We start from the raw sequence: 23,337 nt of genomic DNA on the forward strand, positions 1-23,337 counted from the left end.
CAGTTTTGAAAATGTTGATTTTGAGAAAGCGCTCCGACATCCAGGAGGAGATGGCGAGGAGAGATACCTGAGCGAGGAGGGTGGAGGAAAGATCAGGTGAAGAGATGTAAAGTTGAATGTCATCATGTAAAGTTGAATGGAGTAATATAGCATAATTTATGGGTGTGTTTTGGAACATTAGTTTAGACAATATAGAGTTCATACTAGGAGATACTGTGATAGTAAGGGATTATACAGTGATCATAGAAGTGACTGAAGAAATGGTGAATTTATAGAGGTGAATGGTTATATAGCTGCATGTAATGCTGCTGTTCTGTGTTATCAGATAAGGATAGTGTGTCTGATATAATCCTTCCGTGATGGCTGACCTACTGCCATGCTGACTTGACTGGTAACTCCTGCAATGCTGTATGCACTATGCTACATTGTACCCATTCCTACACTGCACTTGCACTATATATGGAGGTTGTGATATATATGCACATGATACAAGACCAGTGGTGTTATGTATTATACATTTGCGATATAGTGAGGGTTGTGTGTTGATTCTGTGTGGATTGTATATAGGAATAGCAGTGTATTTATATACTGGAACATATCTATGATAATAGGAGTTTAATGGGATCTGGGACACACAGACACACATACATAGATCCACACACAAGATTTTACACATTTATGAAATACAGTAAAAAGCTAGTAATATAAGGTAATGAGCCTAAACACAGATTGTCATATATGCACTGTGTGTCAGATTTTTTATTGAATATATATTGTAACATTGTTGTGAGTAAATTTGCTTTTTCATACAAATGTCTGCATTTTATTAAGGTTTTATATTGCCTTGAGACAGTAAGTATTATATAGAGAACTCTGTGAGAATTGGATGTTACTATAGTATAAAGGACTGTGTCGCTGGCAATAAACATAATTTTTCTATTTCAATTCTTCTTCATAATACTTGAAGAACTAAGATTACTTAAAATGTCTGTTATACTTATAACAGATGTAGAAAAAAAACCTCTGATCTGGTATTTTAAGAACAAAGTTTTGTTGTACTCATTTTGATTGATAAAAACAGTTGAAAAGAAAAAACATTACATATATATATATATATATATATAAACTATTGTTTAAGTTACATTAAAATATCAACTGCTTTTACAATATTTGGAGTATCACAGTACATTTGTTTCATATCCAATTGCTTTTGTCCTGTGTGAAGTTTTTGATGTTCAACAAGTTTTAATTTGTGTGTAAAACATTTCCCACACTCAGAACACGTAAATGGTTTCTCACCTGTGTGAGTTCTCTGATGTGCAACAAGAGTTGATTTACATGTAAAACATTTCCCACACTCAGAACATGTAAATGGTTTCTCACCTGTGTGAGTTCTCTGATGTTCAACAAGATTTGATTTCCATGTAAAACATTTCCTACACTCAGAACATGTAAATGGTTTTTCACCTGTGTGAATACTCTGATGTTCAACAAGATTTGATTTACGTTTAAAACATTTCCCACACTCAGAACATGTAAACGGTTTTTCACCTGTGTGAGATCTCTGATGTTCAACAAGATTTGATTTACATGTAAAACATTTCCCACACTCAGAACATGTAAACGGTTTCTCACCTGTGTGAGTTCTCTGATGTTCAACAAGATTTGATTTACATTTAAAACATTTTCCACACTCAGAACATGTAAACGGTTTTTCACCTGTGTGAGTTCTCTGATGTTTAATAAGATTTGATTTACATGTAAAACATTTCCCACACTCAGAACATGTAAACGGTTTCTCACCTGTGTGAGATCTCTGATGTGCAACAAGAGTTGATTTACATGTAAAACATTTCCCACACTCAGAACATGTGAACTGTTTCTCACCTGTGTGAGATCTCTGATGCCTAATAAAATATGATTTCTGTGTAAAACATTTCCTACACTCAGAACATGTAAACGGTTTCTCATCTGTGTGAATTCTCTGATGTCTAACAAGATTTGATTTATGTGTAAAACATTTCCTACACTCAGAACATGTAAACGGTTTCTCACCTGTGTGAGATCTCTGATGCCTTAAAAGATATGATTTCTGTGGAAAACATTTCCCACACTCAGAACATGTAAACGGTTTCTCACCTGTGTGAATTCTCTGATGTGCAACAAGATATGATTTCTGTGGAAAACATTTCCCACATTCAGAACATGTAAACGGTTTCTCACCTGTGTGAATTCTCTGATGTGCAACAAGATCTGATTTACGTGTAAAACATTTCCCACACTCAGAACATGTAAACGGTTTCTCACCTGTGTGAGTTCTCTGATGTTCAACAAGATTTGATTTCTTTGTAAAACATTTCCCACCCTCAGGACATATAAATACTTTATCATCTCTATGAGCTGTACTATATGTAACAATATCTAGGTTATCAGGAGAATATTCCTCATGATTAGAGGGATCAGATGATTTATCTTCTCTGTGAAGTATTGGATGTATATTTAGAGTAGTGGGGTTTCCTCCTAGAGAATCATGTGTGATGTTATCTCCTTTTTCAAAATCCGTAGACAAAATTAATTTTCCATCTGAGATATTCCTGTGTTTGCATCCATCTGCTGGAAATAAATGTATGGAAAAGAGGATTTTAACACACCATAAAATCTGACTCCATTGTGGGACACTGCGATACATTTGGGTATAGTAGGTGGAATAGGAGCAAGGGGACTTTAAATCTTAAACTAAAATACAGATCCTTCCCTACTACACGCCTCCCATGGGAGCCATTTTCAGTTTTATAACATAGTCCAGACGAGAGGGACGAAGCAGGCGTAAAAACAACAACATACCTAGATCATAACCAACCAGCAGACAGAGCAAGGGGATGGTGCTCAGTGTCCCCTAATGGAGTCAGAGAAACAGATTTTAAAGGTGAGTAAAAATTTTCTCTTTCCTACCATTGGGGTACACTGTGATACATTGGGGATATACCAAAGCTGCCCCTAAGGGAGGGATTGCTCTGAAATAACTGCGTATGAGACGATGCAGCCAAGATATACATCCTGAGATGTAAAGCCTGGCAATCCCCCAGAACACCAGAAAGGTGTGGACGGCCGACGACGCAGTGACCTGGATCAACCAAGTCTGTCTAAGCAACTGCATGCGCCACCTAGGAAGCACCAACCGCCCCTGAAGGAAAAGACAATCCAACCGGCACCAGTCTGGCCCCTAAGGGAAGCCAACCACCCTGGAAGGTATCCAACCAGACTAGAGCGTGCATGTGCTGGTCACCCACGTACATGTACACCAAACCGAAGAAAGGAACCACCCCGCGATCACAACCTGTTCCAGCTCAAGGGAAGCAAACCCCTTGCCCTTGGAAACATGGTATCAGGAGTCCCGTTGCCAAGCCAATAGCAAAGCAGGCAGTTCCAATACAAGGATTAGCCGCAAGGCGGACCAATGGCCAACCCCAGGATGCCAGAGAACCATGCCCGATGCAGCCAGACCGGTGCCCCGAAGGCAGCCATCAATAGGAGCGTCAGTAACATCCGTGGGAGCATGGGAAGCAATAGGAATATAATGACCCAGCAAAACTGTAACGGATCGTCATGCACCCGTGTGCACCACCTTGGGGTTCGTGGACCATAATAAATTATGTGAGAAACCAAGAAGAACAGACACAAGCCCATAAAATATTTCTAGCAGACCCCGGCACTGAACCAGCTGATCTACCACCTCTGTGTGAGAGATCACTGACCAGAGGGAACCTGATGGGGCTAAACCTGCCACTCATCCAACTCCCACAACTCCAGCACTGGGAGAACTGTGGCGGAGCTGACCTGGACCTGTACCTGGCATACCGTCCTGGACCTCTATAACTGCGCTACAGCCATGTCGCTGTGAGCCCGGTCTGAATATAGCGACCCGCAAGCAAGCGTAGACCGAGAGGCCAAGGAATAATGATCTGCCTGTCCAGCTGATGGGTGGAACAGGAAGATATCCAGTATCTGGGTGATTTACTAGAGTTATTCGCTGAAGCAAACCGGAATACTTTAGAACCCAGACCTTACCAACGTCATGTACCGGAGAAGAGACATGTCCGGGCTGGCCAGGATATGCACCGCTCTCATCATAACGAAAAAGTCGGGGCCCTCCAGGAAAAACAACAAGAGGATACTGTGCCACAGATCCATTTGAAGTACCTCAGTCGTTCTACTGGGATCCAGGAAGACTGGGATAGAGAAACCTGCAGCCTTTCCCCAGAAAGCCCGTCGAAAAGGCAGAGGACGACTTCAGGCGATACAGCGTTCTCCTCACTGGCACATAATTTACACCTCGAGAGTGAAAGAGGTGTGATGATGGCGAGGGTTTGGCAAAGGCTTATGGGGTGGGAACAAGCTGAAACGAGGGCAAACCTGACACTCACTGCGTCCATCGTGAACTGCAACGGACGTAGACACGAAAACCCCTTCAATATGGGAACATGAAGAAAAACAACATCCACATCCAGGGAGGTAAGGAACCCCTCATCTCGTCAGGTCACTGTACACTGAATATACCAACCTTAGCTATTAGAAGCAACTTTCATGCACCTAAAAACACGAACGGACTGAGACCTGGGCCAAGTCAGTGTTCCATCGCTGACAGGCATACGGAGCTCTCGTCCTCTGAAGATACAGTAAAGAACACTATAGCTCTTAGGAAACAGTAAAACTTCGGAGAACCCTTAGAACTGGCATCAGCTGGCCAAGAACGTAACCGAAGGAATGCCTTGCCGCCAAAATATAGTAACAAAACCAGGGGAAAGAAAGACAGCATCCAAGATGCCTGTGTTTAATCCATTCAAAAGGGTATGAACCATTAGAAAAACACAGCACTAGGCCCAACCTCGTGTGAGCGGTGGCCAATTGTGCTGTCCAGTCTGAAGAGCCGTACTCATCACAGAGACCCGAACGGACTTAACAAACGGCCTTGTCACGTGCAGCTATAAGGAAAATTCTTCAACCTGGTACCAGCATTGACCTGGAGCAACGCTGCTCCCAGGCATTGTGATGGAGCTAGCGAGGTGACAACAGGAGAAGCTATCCTGGGAGGAGCTCGTCCTTATTTGTATTTACTGAAGATAAGGAGAGAAGAAATTAAAGTTTTCCAAGTAACTGGAACAGACAGACAGCCTAGGCTGAGGAGACAGTTTGAACAATACATCTGATAACTTTGACTCATAAAGAGGAAGTTAGAGGAATTAGACTCTCAGGCCCCAGCCATACACACTGTGTATCACAGAGGAATCTCCTTCCCCACAAGTATTCTACCCCCAGACTGGTGAATTAACTCCCCATCCTCCTTGGAGGGAAAGCAGAAACAAGTCCTATATAAATCCAGGAATACTGTAACTGGCATTCCAAGAAGAGACATTCCATGAGGAAGCATCCCTAGCCAGACCCATAGCTAACTTACTTCTAGTCGGGAAGCCACACTAGTAGTTATCACTAACTGTGAAGCAGGAATGTGTGTTGATTGTTTTCAAGAAATAAAAGGTCCACCTACCCCATGTCAGAGATTGCACCCAAATGAGATCGGCCCTGGATGTCGTCAGCGACTCAGCGCAAGACGGTTTCTTCACAGCCCCTGATGGACTCGCAGTAAGCAGTCATCGTGGGACCCCTTCTCGCATCCTAAACAAGGACATCCTGTGTCAAACTGCCCCAAAGATAATGAGAAGTACACCTGGCACTCGTAGAAAGCTGCACAGATCTTCCAGCGACCCTACGTAGGCTTGGAAGTCCCTCTGTCAGTCATGCTGCAGGTATCCTAAACTTAGTGGGGAAAACACCAGAACACCCTGAAAGGAGAAGAAATGCAAGTCCCCAACATTATACTAGGCTAAAGAGTGCCAATATTTCAATGTAATCCTGATGAAGTATGCTAAGACAGACAATCTGGTGACTATGTATAGAGTAACCCTAACCCTGAAGGAGATCTGTTCTGGTGGCCATCCCCGAATTTAACAGACTCCTCTGGTAATGCTCGTTATTAGGGAACACGCAGCCTGCCGCCAGAGCTCCGTGGGTAGTGACAATGAAGAGCTGGCGGGCTGTAGGGGAGAGGGCAGCCTAACAGTCTACTCTCCATTGATCAGGGACCCAGGGTGAAAGTGGCCGACAGGCATTTCACCCCTGGGGAGGCGTCACTGATAAGTCAGAATGGGAAAATAACAAATATAAAATTAAAAACATTAAAATATATAATACAGGACAGGAGTACTTAGACATAAACCCAACTCCTGAGGCACTTTACTAAAACTGAAGATGGCTCCCATGGGAGGGGCATAGTAAGGGAGGAGCTGTCCTTCAGTTTAAGATTTAAAGTGCCCTAGCTCCTATTCCACCTATTATACCCCAATGTATCGCAGTGTCCCCCAATGGTAAGAAAGAGAAACAGACATTTTATTTTACATTGAATAACATTATAACGCCAAACATTTTCATACTATGAGTAAATTGAACTGTTCAGCTGTTTAATTTCAATTTGCAAACTACAAACAATTCATTATAATTAGCGATGGTACTAATAATACAGGTGGTATAATGTAATACAGGCGTGGGGTCCGGGTATTGGTGCTTTAAAACCCAGCATTTTCAATCTGTCCATACTAAATTACGTCATTTCATACTAGGTAATTAGGCCATTCGGACTGAACGGCGATTTGGAAGCTCCGTTAAAACTGCATGTCTGACATATGGTAAGTAGTCATTTCAGTACTGTAGGGATTATAGGCATCGTTATTCCCCTGTCGTTTAAAACATTGTCGGGGTTGACAGTGTGGTTTTAACGTACCCCACCCATAATTAGAATACTGCATTACCAAGCACAATGCACCCATGTTACACCATGTTTAACTCTCTTTAACATACAACTATTGCAGGGTTTACTGAACTTGCATAAAACAGTCAGTTTTTTTGGGGTTTTTTTGTGACTAACAGTTCCTAAGTATATGTAACAATCCTGACCAGGTTTTGTTACTTTCCCTGTCTGCTCTGTTTTTCTGTGCATCACATGACTCACACTCAGGGCGTGGTCACTTTACCTGCTCTATTTAAACTCAGCACTGACATCTGCTCACTGTCAGTGCAACTTGTTGCTAGCCTGATTCCTTGGACTCCTGTGTATCCTGTGTCTTCCTGTGTATGAGTTTCAGTTCTCTACCTAGTGCTGGAGCACTTCTACTGGGATTTCCCTGCTGCAAGTATCATCTTGTGCATATTACCAAGACTTTGTTTTCTCTCTATTGTGCCTCTACTGATTCACAGCCTGCTGTAAGTCTGTTCATGTGCATATAACAAGACTGTTATTGTGTTTATCCTTGTCACGCTCCGCCGTGGCTATTGGACACCTGCATATTATCATCTGTGCTGTGAATAGACTGCTATTGTGTTTACCACCTTGTCACGCTCCGCCGTGGCTAATTGACATCTGCATATCATCATCTGCATATTTATATATATATATATATATATGTGTGTGTGTTTTTCATTGAAGTATTGAAGAACTACATCGTGTCTTGCCTCCTTATTCTGAACCTAGTAGACTCAGCATCTGGTCGTGTACAGGCCTGCTCTGACTATCAGACCTGTAACTACCAGCACCGTAACAGTATACACATTGCCCAGCCAGCATTCTACAACTGGAAGACTAAGTAGCCAGAAGCCTCATTAGCCAGTGATATTGTCCACATGAAGTGTAAGTTGTTATGGGGTGTATGTGATTTTCAGGGAGGAGAATAATCTCATACTCTGGATTAGTATTACAGTGATAATATACAGCTGAGGATCAAATATTCATGGTGATGTCACATGTAGTAGTACAGAGAGATGGTTATGGATAATGTCACAGGAGGAAGTGTACAGGAGGCTTATGGGTAATTTCATGGAGTCAGACTGATGTCCCATGAGATACACCAGCCAGTGTGAGGAGGAGACCTGTCAGATCTCTGGGCTGGTAGCACACAATGATATGATGTGAGGAGGAGACTGGTCAGATCTCTGGGCTGGTAGCACACAATGATATGATGTGAGGAGGAGACCTGTCAGATCTCTGGGCTGGTAGCACACAGTGATATGATGTGAGGAGGAGACTGGTCAGATCTCTGGGCTGGTAGCACACAATGATATGATGTGAGGAGGAGACTGGTCAGATCTCTGGGCTGGTAGCACACAATGATATGATGTGAGGAGGAGACCTGTCAGATCTCTGGGCTGGTAGTACACAATGATATGATGTGAGGAGGAGACGGTCAGATCTCTGGGCTGGTAGCACACAATGATATGATGTGAGGAGGAGACTGGTCAGATCTCTGGGCTGGTAGCACACAGTGATATGATGTGAGGAGGAGACTGGTCAGATCTCTGGGCTGGTAGCACACAATGATATGATGTGAGGAGGAGACTGGTCAGATCTCTGGGCTGGTAGCACACAATGATATGATGTGAGGAGGAGACCTGTCAGATCTCTGGGCTGGTAGCACACAATGATATGATGTGAGGAGGAGACGGTCAGATCTCTGGGCTGGTAGCACACAATGATATGATGTGAGGAGGAGACTGGTCAGATCTCTGGGCTGGTAGCACACAGTGATATGATGTGAGGAGGAGACTGGTCAGATCTCTGGGCTGGTAGCACACAATGATATGATGTGAGGAGGAGACTGGTCAGATCTCTGGGCTGGTAGCACACAATGATATGATGTGAGGAGGAGACCTGTCAAGATCTCTGGGCTGGTAGCACACAATGATATGATGTGAGGAGGAGACTGGTCAGATCTCTGGGCTGGTAGCACACAGTGATATGATGTGAGGAGGAGACTGGTCAGATCTCGGGGCTGGTAGCACACAATGATATGATGTGAGGAGGAGACTGGTCAGATCTCTGGGCTGGTAGCACACAGTGATATGATGTGAGGAGGAGACTGGTCAGATCTCTGGGCTGGTAACACACAGTGATATGATGTGAGGAGGAGAACAGGAGTCTAATAGGGGCTGATGGCTCCTGACTCTCCCACTGGACAGATACGTTTTCCTCATTAGTTTGTACTGACAGAGGAGGGTGTAGAATAAATAATTGTTTTATTGACTGAATAAGCAGAATATGTGACTCTTCTGTAATAAGTGTTTATTACTCACCTGTGCTGATATCTGTAGGGATTTCCTCCTCCTTACACTGCTGATCACCCCTCACATACGTCTCTTCCTCTCCCTCTATAATTTCTATTTTAATATCAGTCAGGACGTCATCCTAAATAACCCACAAAATAATAAAAATATCATAATAATATCTGATTTAATAAATTGATATGAAAGAGAAGACTATCAGTGTAATCATTTTGGGATTTTGTGGGACCCTAAAATCTACCTGATACTCCTGTGGGATACTGGGATTTTCCTGCGTACAATTCTGTGTATAATGAGGACGGAGATATCTCTCTGGGGTATTTCTGTTACTGGATCCATCTGTAGGAAACACACAGTGACTGATTACATTTTTTATTTGTGATTATCAGATGATGTGCATTTGGCCCTTAAAACTGCTCCACTTTACAATAAATTAAAGTATCCTCTTACCCAGTGATGTGAGGATCCGGTGATTCTCCATCCTCACGTCCTGGTACAGGCCCTTGGGCCCTTCTAAATTCTCCCACTCCTCCTCACACTTTATAGGAACCTGACAACACAATGACACAGTCATCATCCAGACACATCCCCTGGTGTTACTGTATAATGTCCCATTCCCAGCAGTCACCTCTCCAGTCACCAGCTGAATGATCTTGTTGGTCAGTTCCAGGATCTTCTGGTCATTGTTTCCCTCACGTATCAGTGAGTGAGGTTCAGGCACCGTGATGGGGCTCTGGGTCCTGCTCAATCCTCCTGACACACAGGGGTGGCTTCTAGGTGTCACACACTCACCAGATCTCTTCATCACTACTGTGTAATCCTGTGTATGGAGAGAGATATCAAGGTAAATGAAGATCCACATATTTTTAAGTTTTCTTAGGGGTTTATTATGTAAAATATACAATATTGTTCTAAAGGTCTATATGTAACTGTTTACTAAATACAGTAAAGTAGAGTGTATATAACATTTACACCTGCTGCAGCTTCGGACACCTTCAGTGGTCCCACCTATCTGAGTCATCTATCTACAGCCGGCCCTCACGGGTCTATCATCTGCTTTAAACAAATTAGTGCGAATAATAAGATAAGTTTGAAGTGGGGGCTTGTAGTAGACAGAGGACTCAGATGGTCGACCTATGGAAGATAGTAGGAGAGGTAAGTGCTGTATACACTCTAATAGACACTGCATATAGGAAACAGCTACAGGTAGGGCAGGGGATGTCTTTATAAAATAAGCATTTATTTTCTATTTTGCACATTAGTCCTGGGGGTAAATGTATGAAAGAGCGATTTCTGCAAGTTGCCGGAAATCGTCGACTTTGCAGGGAAAATTTAAACTGGCGATGCCTTGTAAAGGTAAGTTTGCTTTTACAAGGCATTGCACTTTAAATTTTCCCTGCAAATTCACAGATTTCCGGCAACTTGCAGAAATCGCTCTTTCATACATTTATCCACTGGAAAGTGGAAATCATTACCTATATGTAAAACTTAGTAACATCTAAAAATACAGCAAAAGCTGTAAAGCCTAAAGTCTCATGAATGTATTAGTTGTAGAAAAACAACATACTGTGGCCAATGCAATATATCCCAGCATCTGGGAATGATACTTTTATCTGAGACCATCTACATGCTGCTAATATACAGCTGTTCAGGTGACAACAGTCATGTCCCTGTTTTATTTATAGCAGTAAGAATGATGTCACTGTGACATTCCCAGAATCCCTCACCTCTCCAGTCATGTCCCCGTTTTATTTATAGCAGTAAGAATGATGTCACTGTGACATTCCCAGAATCCCTCTCACCTCTCCAGTCATGTCCCTGTTTTATTTATAGCAGTAAGAATGATGTCACTGTGACATTCCCAGAATCCCTCACCTCCCCAGTCATGTCCCGGTTATATTTATAGTGGTAAGAATGATGTGACTGTGACATTCCCAGAATCCCTCACCTCTCCAGTCATGTCCCTGTTTTATTTATAGCAGTAAGAATGATGTCACTGTGATATTCCCAGAATCCCTCACCTCTCCAGTCATGTCCCTGTTTTATTTATAGCAGTAAGAATGATGTCACTGTGACACTCCCAGAATCCCTCACCTCTCCAGTCATGTCCCTGTTTTATTTATAGCAGTAAGAATGATGTCACTGTGATATTCCCAGAATCCCTCACCTCTCCAGTCATGTCCCTGTTTTATTTATAGCAGTAAGAATGATTTCACTGTGACATTCCCAGAATCCCTCATCTCTCCAGTCATGTCCCTGTTTTATTTATAGCAGTAAGAATGATGTCACTGTGATATTCCCAGAATCCCTCACCTCTCCAGCCATGTCCCTGTTTTATTTATAGCAGTAAGAATGATGTCACTGTGACATTCCCAGAATCCCTCACCTCTCCAGTCATGTCCCTGTTTTATTTATAGCAGTAAGAATGATTTCACTGTGACATTCCCAGAATCCCTCACCTCTCCAGTCATGTCCATGTTTTATTTATAGCAGTAAGAATGATGTCACTGTGACATTCCCAGAATCCCTCACCTCTCCAGTCATGTCCATGTTTTATTTATAGCAGTAAGAATGATGTCACTGTGACATTCCCACAATCCCTCACCTCCCCAGTCATGTCCCTGTTTTATTTATAGCAGTAAGAATGATGTCACTGTGACATTCCCACAATCCCTCACCTCTCCAGTCATGTCCATGTTTTATTTATAGCAGTAAGAATGATGTCACTGTGACATTCCCACAATCCCTCACCTCTCCAGTCATGTCCCTGTTTTATTTATAGCAGTAAGAATGATGTCACTGTGACATTCCCAGAATCCCTCACCTCTCCAGTCATGTCCATGTTTTATTTATAGCAGTAAGAATGATGTCACTGTGACATTCCCAGAATCCCTCACCTCTCCAGTCATGTCCATGTTTTATTTATAGCAGTAAGAATGATGTCACTGTGACATTCCCACAATCCCTCACCTCCCCAGTCATGTCCCTGTTTTATTTATAGCAGTAAGAATGATGTCACTGTGACATTCCCAGAATCCCTCTCACCTCTCCAGTCATGTCCCTGTTTTATTTATAGCAGTAAGAATGATGTCACTGTGACATTCCCACAATCCCTCACCTCTCCAGTCATGTCCCTGTTTTATTTATAGCAGTAAGAATGATGTCACTGTGACATTCCCAGAATCCCTCACCTCTCCAGTCATGTCCATGTTTTATTTATAGCAGTAAGAATGATGTCACTGTGACATTCCCACAATCCCTCACCTCCCCAGTCATGTCCCTGTTTTATTTATAGCAGTAAGAATGATGTCACTGTGACATTCCCACAATCCCTCTCACCTCTCCAGTCATGTCCCTGTTTTATTTATAGCAGTAAGAATGATGTCACTGTGACATTCCCAGAATCCCTCTCACCTCCCCAGTCATGTCCCTGTTTTATTTATATCAGTAAGAATGATATCACTGTGACATTCCCAGAATCCCTCACCTCTCCAGTCATGTCCCTGTTTTATTTATAGCAGTAAGAATGATATCACTGTGATATTCCCAGAATCCCTCACCTCTCCAGTCATGTCCCTGTTTTATTTATAGCAGTAAGAATGATGTCACTGTGACATTCCCAGAATCCCTCTCACCTCCCCAGTCATGTCCCTGTTTTATTTATATCAGTAAGAATGATATCACTGTGACATTCCCAGAATCCCTCACCTCTCCAGTCATGTCCCTGTTTTATTTATAGCAGTAAGAATGATATCACTGTGATATTCCCAGAATCCCTCACCTCTCCAGTCATGTCCCTGTTTTATTTATAGCAGTAAGAATGATATCACTGTGATATTCCCAGAATCCCTCTCACCTCTCCAGTCATGTCCCTGTTTTATTTATAGCAGTAAGAATGATATCACTGTGATATTCCCAGAATCCCTCACATCTCCAGTCATGTCCCTGTTTTATTTATAGCAGTAAGAATGATGTCACTGTGACATTCCCAGAATCCCTCTCACCTCTCCAGTCATGTCCCTGTTATATTTATAGCAGTAAGAATGATGTCACTGTGACATTCCCAGAATCCCTCTCACCTCCCCAGTCATGTCCCTGTTTTATTTATATCAGTAAGAATGATATCACTGTGACATTCCCAGAATCCCTCACCTCTCCAGTCATGTCCCTGTTTTATTTATAGCAGTAAGAATGATATCACTGTGATATTCCCAGAATCCCTCACCTCTCCAGTCATGTCCCTGTTTTATTTATAGCAGTAAGAATGATGTCACTGTGACATTCCCAGAATCCCTCTCACCTCCCCAGTCATGTCCCTGTTTTATTTATATCAGTAAGAATGATATCACTGTGACATTCCCAGAATCCCTCACCTCTCCAGTCATGTCCCTGTTTTATTTATAGCAGTAAGAATGATATCACTGTGATATTCCCAGAATCCCTCACCTCTCCAGTCATGTCCCTGTTTTATTTATAGCAGTAAGAATGATATCACTGTGATATTCCCAGAATCCCTCTCACCTCTCCAGTCATGTCCCTGTTTTATTTATAGCAGTAAGAATGATATCACTGTGATATTCCCAGAATCCCTCACATCTCCAGTCATGTCCCTGTTTTATTTATAGCAGTAAGAATGATGTCACTGTGACATTCCCAGAATCCCTCACCTCTCCAGTCATGTCCCTGTTTTATTTATATCAGTAAGAATGATGTCACTGTGACATTCCCAGAATCCCTCACCTCTCCAGTCATGTCCGTTTTATTTATAGCAGTAAGAATGTCACTGTGACATTCCCAGAATCCCTCACCTCTCCAGTCATGTCCCTGTTTTATTTATAGCAGTAAGAATGATGTCACTGTGACATTCCCAGAATCCCTCTCACCTCTCCAGTCATGTCCCTGTTTTATTTATAGCAGTAAGAATGATGTCACTGTGACATTCCCAGAATCCCTCTCACCTCTCCAGTCATGTCCCTGTTTTATTTATAGCAGTAAGAATGATATCACTGTGACATTCCCAGAATCCCTCTCACCTCTCCAGTCATGTCCCTGTTTTATTTATAGCAGTAAGAATGATGTCACTGTGACATTCCCAGAATCCCTCTCACCTCTCCAGTCATGTCCCTGTTTTATTTATAGCAGTAAGAATGATGTCACTGTGACATTCCCAGAATCCCTCACCTCTCCAGTCATGTCCCCGTTTTATTTATAGCAGTAAGAATGATGTCACTGTGACATTCCCAGAATCCCTCACCTCTCCAGTCATGTCCCTGTTTTATTTATAGCTGTAAGAATGAGGTCACTGTGACATTCCCAGAATCCCTCTCACCTCTCCAGTCATGTCCCTGTTTTATTTATAGCAGTAAGAATGATGTCACTGTGACATTCCCAGAATCCCTCACCTCTCCAGTCAGCAGGTAGATGATCTCCAGTGTGAGATTTAATATCCTCTCACTCCTGTCCTTGTCCATCCTCAGGGAATCAGTGATTGACACAGATCGGGTTTCACCTTCAGTTGACTTGTAGTAAAAGATTCTCTGGTTCCTCACAGCTCAACTGTCTAGGAATAAATATAATAATCATTATAACATCACAGAGCAGACGTCACATATTAAAGGAATAAATACAATTGCGGCACTTTCCCAGACATCTAAGCCTTGGGTAGACACTGAAAGGGCCCTGGCTCAAGCTTTCCCCTTCCTGACCTATTTTGGATTCCCAAACTCGTCCGCCCCCCAGCTGTATATAGACCAGCATCCATCTAAGATGCCATGTAGGTGTGGGATAGGGTTATTGGATTGCATGCAGATTTTACACTTCCATCTCGTAACTTCTCCCTCCAAGCGGTCTCCAAACTTATCCCGGGTCTGAATCTTGCCAATTGGAAGAACAGAGGGATCACATCTCTGTCTGATTTGTTTGCCCAGAGTCTCTTTCTCCCTTTTTCTCTGCTCCAAGACCGCTATAGCCTCCCCCTGTCTGAGACATCCAGATATTTGCAAGTCAGGCATTGGGTGCTATCGGTCTCTAAAGCTTCTCATTCTCTCTCCTTGTCTCCAGATCCAATTTTAGATAGACCGACAAAAAGCTGCCAATAAAGGCGGAATAACGTTCTGGTACCAGTATCTCCACTCCTTGATTCCCTCCTCTAAAGCCCCAGTCCGGCTTCACTGGGAAGCTGACGTGGGGTTATCCCTTACTCAGCAACAGTGGGAAAATATCTATTCAACCTTCCAAAAGAAAAACAAAAGAACCACTAGATGTAAATTAGAGAGCCATATGCCTTGGTGAGAATCTTGAAGACCCAGGTAAAACCTAAATTCTCTTTATGTAGGTATAGAGAAATATGAACTTGAAAGGAAATGCCTTCATATTTCATATATTGGGAAACCTGTTCGGTACTCCATACTGGGGAGCAGAAATCACACCAGGGTTGTGAATGACAGGTACTGCTGGTATCCGGGAACAGCTATAATCACGATTGTGGGAACGGTAAGTCACATTGTCATAATTTTCTCATGTTTGGTATTTAAATGTGCAGGACATTATGACCAGTTTATTGAAGGGAGAGTTTATATCTCTGGGATATATCTGTGAGGTATTACCAAAGGTCAAAACTTTTGGAATATTTGTGAGCAAACTATAGTGACACCCAGGGGACATCCTTGCCCCCCTATTAGCATTAACACTGCCCCTGTGAAGACCATCCCATTTCATTTGGCTTAAAAAAACCTGTGTTGGGAAGGGGCAAATTGTCACTTTCTTGGGGATCTAATTGAAGGACTGTCCATCTTTTCTGCCTACCCCCAGGCTGCTTTGTATTGCCAATTCCGGCCTCTAGGACTATATTGGTCTGTACATTGTATGTATTATCTGGCAGTACCTCTGATTCACCAGAGGTGCTGCTATTGTGCCTTTCTCCTTCTCATTACTAAGGGTTTACCTGTTGCACTAATTATCTCCTGCACCTGGTGGCTCCCCATTTATACCTTCCTCTCTCTATTACCTGTGCTGGTTATTGTTGTTTGGTTGCTGTTCCTTATTGTTGTGTTCTCCTGCTTCTTTTGTGCTCTGGGACTTTTACATGCTGCTGCTGACATCTCTGCACAGGATTTCTCTCCACTCTACTATTCTACCGGATTCTGATGTATTCCTTTGCTACCAGTTTTCAGCATTACTCAGAAATCCCTGTTCAGTATCTACTATGCTCGGTACCATTTCCTGCATTCTCCGATTTAAACCTAGTTAATAAACATCTTATGCTTCATCATATTCTGGGCACATAGCTGTGATTTCCATTAAAAAGTGTGACACACTGCTGTTCATGAACTCTACAGTTGTAAGTCATGCACCAGTGGAAGCAGATCTTGTCAGTGACAAGAAGAAAGCCATTGCCATGCCTGCGCATAAGACCAAAATATCCACCTATTATGTGTGGAATTATTTTTTCCCACATCCTGACAACAGCTGTCTAGCCATTTGTAGCGTTTGTAAAGCCACAGTCAGTAGAGGGAGGGACCTTAACCATCTAGGAACCTCATCCATGTTACACCAATTGAAGCTAGTTCATGGCAAGCTCTTGTGAAAATCAGAAACTTATGCTAAAAAATAAAAAAGCAGTCCAGCATTATCTAGCTCCTTTCTCTCAGCTAGATCCCAGCACCTGCAATTTACACCGACAACACCTTCCTAATCAATATCCTCACTTGTGATCAGAGTTATTCCTGCATCCAAGTTGCTAAGGCTAGATGACTCATCCCCTATCCAAGATTCCTCAGAAGAATCCTTGAGCGTTAGTCCCGCTGCTGCTGCTCTGGGTAGATCTTTATTCCAGAAACAGACCAAGAAGAAGACTACTAGTAGCGCCATGGCGACTATGCTAGTATTAGATCTGCGTCCAATATCCACCATTAATGCAGCAGGTTTTAGACAGTTAATTGAGGTCCTGTGTTCCCGTTACCAAATTTCACCTCGACACCATTTTACTAGACAAGCAATTCTTCACATGTACCAGGGGGTTACAAAAAAACGAATTATTGGGCTACAAAATGCCACTGTACACTTAACCACAGATTTGTGGACAAGCGGAACTGGGCAAACTAAAGATTATATGACTGTGGCAGTCCACTGGGTTGGTGAATCGCCTTCAACAGCAGGAACAGCAGCAGCATCTATCAAACAACATCAGGGGGTAAATATATTATGGTCCGGTTTTGTCAACTCGCGGGAGTTCGGCGAGTTGACAGCTAAAATTTAAAGCGGCACTGGCTTGTAAAGGCCAACGTAGCTGTCAACTCGCCGAACTCCCGCGAGTTGACAAAACCGGACCATAATTCATTTACCCCCAGATCTTTCAGAGGCAGACTACTCTGTGTATCACCGGCTTCACTAAGAGGCATACCGCTGCCAACCTGTTAGAAAAACTGAGGGATGCAATTGGAACATGGCTTATCCCGCTTGGACTCTCCTCAGAATATGTGATTTCTAATAATGCCACCAATATTGTGAGAGCATTACAGCTGGGTAAATTTCGTCACATTCCCTGTTTAGCTCACACAATCAACTTGGTGGTACAGAGGTTTTTTTTAAAAAAAAATTACAGGGACCTGCAGGAGATGCTGTCTGTGACCTGGAAAATTTCGGGACATTTTCGGCATTCTGCAACAGCATGTAGGAGATTGCAGCTGCTGCAAGAAGAATAGAATTTGCCCTGCTGCCAACTGAAGAAAGGGTTGGTAACAAGGTGGAATTCCATTCTTTATATGCTTCAGAGGATGGGGGAACAGCGAAAAGCCATCCACGCTTACTAAACAAGCAATGACATTGGGAAAGGAGGGAGAGTGTACTTTAATCCAGCGCAGTGGAGAATACTTTCCGTGTTGTGCAAGGTGCTGAAACCATTTGAAGTAGGCACCTGTGAAGTTAGTTCAGACATTGCTAGCTTGAGTCAAGCGATTCCCCTAATTAGACTTTTGGAAAAGCAGCTCAAGAAATTGAAGGAGATGAAAGAAAGCAATTCCGCTAAGTATGTCGGACATGTAGATCAAGTACTTTATTCGCTTTGCCAGCATCCAAGAGTTATCAACATCTTGAAATCGTATCACTGCATTTTGGCGACTGTGTTTGATCCTAGGTTTAAGAGCTATGTCTTCTCTTTCTTTCCAACTGATCCAGATCTCAAGAGATGCCATGAGCTCCTGGTCAGCAAGTTGACGTCTCCTCCTTCAGTTTCTCAGGCAACTGCTGCTTTCGCAAGAGACCCAGTGGTGATGCAGATGACTCAGCACAACATTTTGACATTTGGCCTGGTCTAAAAGAATTGCCCAAAAAGCGTGACACCTCTGCCATAAAATGAACTACAAATTCGACGAAGAAGGCCTTTACCACAATTACACCAAAGTATAGAGACTTCTGTAATGGTGGATTCCAGTGGGGATGAGTTAATATTGTGTAAGGATGATGTACACACTGATGAGGGTGAGGACAGTGTAGATTGCAGGTGCTGGGATCTAGCTGAGAAAAGGGAGCTAGATGATGCTGCACTGCTTGTTGTTGCTTTTGGTAGAATGGCATGTTGGCAATTTTATGTTTTTCTACAGTAAACTTTTCCTTTATTATAGGTTTGTTCTTTTCCTTTACCAATATAAAAGCGTGTTTTTTGGATTTCAGTTTCTTTGACTTAAGCATAGGCTTTAGTATATGATGTAGAGCGATGGCACTGAGCAATGGCACTGAAGAATGACAGGAACACTGCTACCCCTGTTTCTCTATGAGCAATGTCACTGGAGACTGGCAAGAACGCTGCTACCTCTCCTGTGTCTGTCTGATCAATGGCACTGGATCTCTAGTGGAGGAAGGTACTTATGGAATACAAAACCAGCGAGATCCAACGACGCAACAATGATGTTTTGCCTCGATTTCCCATTCGAGGATTCGGATTTGATATGATTGGAGAAGCTCGGTTTTAGAAAACCGAGCCTGCGCATCCCTAGTTACTACGTGGGTCTCCTGTGTACTGAGTGGCTATAATGTATTTACTCATTTTTGATTGAGTGTAAGAGGTAGACTGGAAATGTGAACGTAACATTAGAGCCTATACTGTACCAGGGGATGTGGGGCTAATCTACAGCACTAGACAAGATATGTGATAGTGGCACTTGGTGAGGGGGTGGTGTGGTAGGAGGTGATAGTAGGGGGATGTGGGGTAATTTTGGGTAGGAGGGGGATGGGGGTTAGTCATGGTGTGTGAGCCCCTCTGTGGTGTATGGGGTGTAGCTGGTCTGGGTATTAAGTCTCTCAAAGCTCTACCAGTATAATAACCAGCTCTGCTATTACTAACAGCCTTCTGCTGACTGCAGCACAATGAGGATTATGTAGCAGCTGATGTGAGAGCTCAGCCGCATATATGAAGCCCTGATGGCCGGGAGGCTGCACATAAACATGGGGGAACTCTATGGGGGTAATTCCCGCTGTCTGATATATTATTATAGAGAGATATTACCTCAGCCTTGTACAGGGCCCGGATCAGAGTTGCCAACTCTGAAATGAAAAACAAGTCCAAATCAATCTTAAAAAGCCCAACTTACAGGGGACAGGGGTATTATTGTATTGAAAATCATAAAGTTTATTGTTTATTACTAAATAAAAACATATAAAGATTTCTACAATACATAATAACATGTATACTTAATAGAGAAAACGTATTAGTATAATAAATCCAGATAGAGTAGAGCAAGTGTCTAACACATTTGCCTCTAGCTACACGTGGCAAATTGACTATTACGCAGTGGCAAACACATACGCCCCCAGTACAGACTTCGTACCCATGAGACTGATCTGTTGGACAATTAGAGAAAAATAAAAAAATTAAAATCTTGGCAAAGCACTGCAGAACTATACAGGCCTGCAGCATGTCTGTAGTTATGGGCTGGAACAGACGCATTTCTGAGCACACCAGCAGTGACCCTGCCCCTAAAAGGAGCATCTTATGTTTATAATGATCCAAGTATCCTGTCAGCATCATTTCATTGGATAATGCTGCATTAGAGGATCTCGTGATGCGGTCCGTTCTGGAGACACAATGAACCAGTCACACTTTCCAAAAAAAACTTTGGTTTCATCAACGCTGCATTTCCATCAATGGATTTAGAAAGTACAAGAACATTACAAAGCATAAAGTCTTCAGGGCTCTGACATGACAGGGGATGTATGGTATAATGTGCAAGTCTAGTTTAAACCACATAAGACTAAACAAAAGAGCAGGAGTAAGATTTTTCCATAACAGGTTACTACAACTCCCAAGTTTGTAATAACCCCTCTCCTGACGTGGAGCTTCAGCCACAGATAGAAATGCTTTGTGGTTAGATACAAGAATGTCAGGCACTTGCTTCGGTGCCCTGGCCGGTCAGACAAAGATTTCAGCAGAAGAGGATAGAGATCTGCAGGTACTTAGTGTACTAGTGTGTCCAATCTCCTTTACCCCTCTGAGGCTCTCTGCGAGCCATCATCTGGGCGCAGCGCAGTTGGATTCATCATCATCGCTATTTATTTATATGGCGCCACTGATTCCGCAGCGCTGTGCAGAGAACTCATTCACATCAGTCCCTGCTCCATTGGAGCTTACAGTCTAAATTCCGAGAGAAAGAGAGAAAGAGAGAGAAAGAGACTAGGGTCAATTTTGATAGCAGCCAATTAACCTACCAGTATGTTTTTGGAGTGTGGGAGGAAACTGGAGCACCCGGAGGAAACCCACGCAAACACGGGGAGAACATACAAACTGCACAAAGATAATGCCATGGTCGGGAATTGAACTCATGACCCCAGCGCTGTGAGGCAGAAGTGCTAACCACTAAGCCACCATGCTGCCCATAAGATTCAGGTTTAAGTGGCCACAAAGCCAATGTGCTCTGAAGAACCTTGTAACTACCAGAACATTTCATGGCCCAATGGACAGGGGCCATGAGGTGGCTGTTCTTGAAGAGCCCAGGTCTCAACATTAATATTGAATTATTGGGTCACCAGGAGCCCTGGGTGGTCAACTCTGAATTTCAATACAAAATGTACCATAGAGTGAGTGCACCACTCCATAGAGTGACCTTGGGGCTCCCTGCACCCCTTTATCTCTGATAACCCCAGATAACTAAATCCCACTAATCCTCTGTAATAAATGTATGTCTTCATTTAGATGATGTGTAACTGCCCACATATACCCCCCATGCAGTATAATCAGTGTCCTCCATACTCACCAGACCCGGATGTAGATCTATATATCTATATATAGTAGGTAATGTCTGAGAGCCTGTGGCCACGCCCCCCGTGCAGCGTCACTGGGTCTGTATCGGTCACACCCACACTGTGTCTGGGGACTACAGGACCCCCCCTCACCCACTTTCTCTACTGGGTGACGGGGAATGGGCACAGCGGGAGAGAGATGAGGGGGGAATCTGTTCTTTTAATCAAAAACTGTAATCACGAGTAAAATTAACACTTACTATTGCTGTATTGTCCTCAGTGCAGGACATCGGCGGCCATTTTCCCTTAGTCTACCTGACAATATAGAACAGTGACGCTGCGGAGGGGGCGTGGCCACCGGCTCCCTCAGGCGCCATCTTAGAATCTGGAGAGCTGCCATCAGTCCTCTATATACAACAACTACATCCGGCAGCAGCTACTAAGTGCTCCCCCCAGTGTCTGCAGTGAGGGGGGTTACTCAGAGACAGGTAATAACTGGGCCCTGTGCTGTGAGCAGGTGAGGGCAGTGTGCAAATAACACTTCATGTGTCAGCTCTGTGTTATATTCTGCCATGGGACAGTGTAAGTAGGTTAGTGAGCCTAGATACACATTGGATGGATGTTAGTGAAGATTAAACATTGACTATGGGTGAGCTAGTAAATGAGCACTGTGTATGTATATCATTGATTAATCATAAGGAGGTCTATTTTGGATCTTATGATCACCTTTTAACTCTTTATCGCCGCTTATCTTTGTTTTGCCGCTATTTATTAGATATTTATTTTAATTAGGAGTGCAGTGCACCTCTGTGTATCATTATACATGTGCTAATCCTTTCATAGTGGTATGTGTTTTTTATGGACTTCTGAGACAGTTTGTCACGTTTGGGTTTTGAAACTGTCTAGAGACAGGTCAGAAATAACAACAAAAAACGAATGCAGCGCTCAAATCTGTCTCCCAATATGGGCTAATGAAGCATAAATAGCAGATCACGAGTGGTCAAATATATAAAATAGTATTTAATATCACAATAAAATCATACATATAATACCTATTGATGCTTGAGTGGTAGTTGTAGGGGGAAAGGTGTACAAAAACTATCACTGTGACATAGGATGATGTAACAATTCAAGGACTATAGAAAACCATATTGAATGGTACTAATGAGTCAAGATTGATAGAACCACAACGCTACTATGGAAATAATGGATAACAGCTGTATACCCTGTAGCCGATATTGTGGTCAAAAAATGTTATGAATTGAGCATTGCTCTATAATTTCCTCCCAGAAAAAAAGAATGCTAATTATTGCCGTAGTCATTAGTCCACATATAATGGTAAGCTTCTTCCGATGAGTATTAATATCTATATGGCCATATATATAGCTCCGTACGGAGTAAAGATGATCTGAAACCTCAGCTTCCAATTGGCTTTATAGTATTAGTTCACCATGAAAAGTGTATTCCACTTCATACCCCATAGATGGAGAAAGACACATAAATGAGTAAGATATGTTATAGTACTCACTGTCTCTGATTGTGAATACGATGCGTCGTTCCACACACCCGTTAATTTATACCATTAGAGAATCATCTCCTTAGCATCGCTGTGTGTCCGATGGTTATAAATTGGAGTCCCACTCCTTCATGATGCAGACTGAAATCGTGGATGAATAGTAGTGCAGCTTTTTAGGCTTTTAGCGGAATACTCTCACGAATAACTTCACGCACTGCATCAAATGATGGTACTTGTATAATCCGCGGTTCACAGCTACGTGTGTAACCGCCTCACCTACAACTAACTATGGTGAAAATAAACTCCAAACGGAGAGAGGGGTATGGAGAAAACGTAGAACTCCAACGAAGACAAATGTTTGTCCACTTTCAGATTGATCCGGTGATGTCAACTCCTGTGTATGATGAGTGGAATGAAGCCGGCAA

General features: G+C 42.8%; 2 protein-coding genes and 1 long non-coding RNA gene across 7 annotated transcripts in view; 1 reads left to right on the forward strand and 2 right to left on the reverse strand.

Annotated features, from left to right (window-relative positions):
* Positions 1-520: 520 nt before the first annotated feature.
* The window catches only part of LOC142112121 (uncharacterized), a 114,633-nt gene continuing 91,816 nt past the window's right edge, over positions 521-23,337 (reverse strand). Inside the window, exons 3-7 of one of the 3 annotated variants that reach the window (XM_075193958.1) lie at positions 9,794-9,985; positions 9,616-9,715; positions 9,407-9,504; positions 9,178-9,289; positions 521-2,613 (exon numbers count right to left, since the gene is read on the reverse strand). In XM_075193958.1, coding sequence (XP_075050059.1) covers positions 1,139-2,613; positions 9,178-9,289; positions 9,407-9,504; positions 9,616-9,715; positions 9,794-9,985 — 1,977 coding nt within the window. In that variant the 3' untranslated portion in view covers positions 521-1,138. The remainder of the gene's footprint in view (positions 2,614-9,177; positions 9,290-9,406; positions 9,505-9,615; positions 9,716-9,793; positions 9,986-23,337) is intronic. The other 2 variants (XM_075193956.1, XM_075193957.1) reach the window with 2 other exon arrangements.
* On the reverse strand, positions 14,537-21,693 carry LOC142112126 (uncharacterized). The gene is made up of 3 exons (XR_012681168.1): positions 21,657-21,693; positions 19,667-19,704; positions 14,537-14,725 (listed from the first exon to the last, which is right to left on the reverse strand). It is a non-coding gene; the product is annotated as an uncharacterized LOC142112126 (long non-coding RNA).
* LOC142112123 (uncharacterized) overlaps positions 21,734-23,337 on the forward strand; it is a 128,289-nt gene continuing 126,685 nt past the window's right edge. For all 3 annotated transcript variants that reach the window (XM_075193961.1, XM_075193960.1, XM_075193962.1), the window contains exon 1: positions 21,734-21,884. The gene's annotated coding sequence lies outside the window, so the exon portion shown is untranslated. The remainder of the gene's footprint in view (positions 21,885-23,337) is intronic.

This window comes from Mixophyes fleayi, assembly GCF_038048845.1.
Source record: "Mixophyes fleayi isolate aMixFle1 chromosome 12 unlocalized genomic scaffold, aMixFle1.hap1 SUPER_12_unloc_3, whole genome shotgun sequence".
In the NCBI taxonomy this organism is placed as follows: domain Eukaryota; kingdom Metazoa; phylum Chordata; class Amphibia; order Anura; family Limnodynastidae; genus Mixophyes; species Mixophyes fleayi.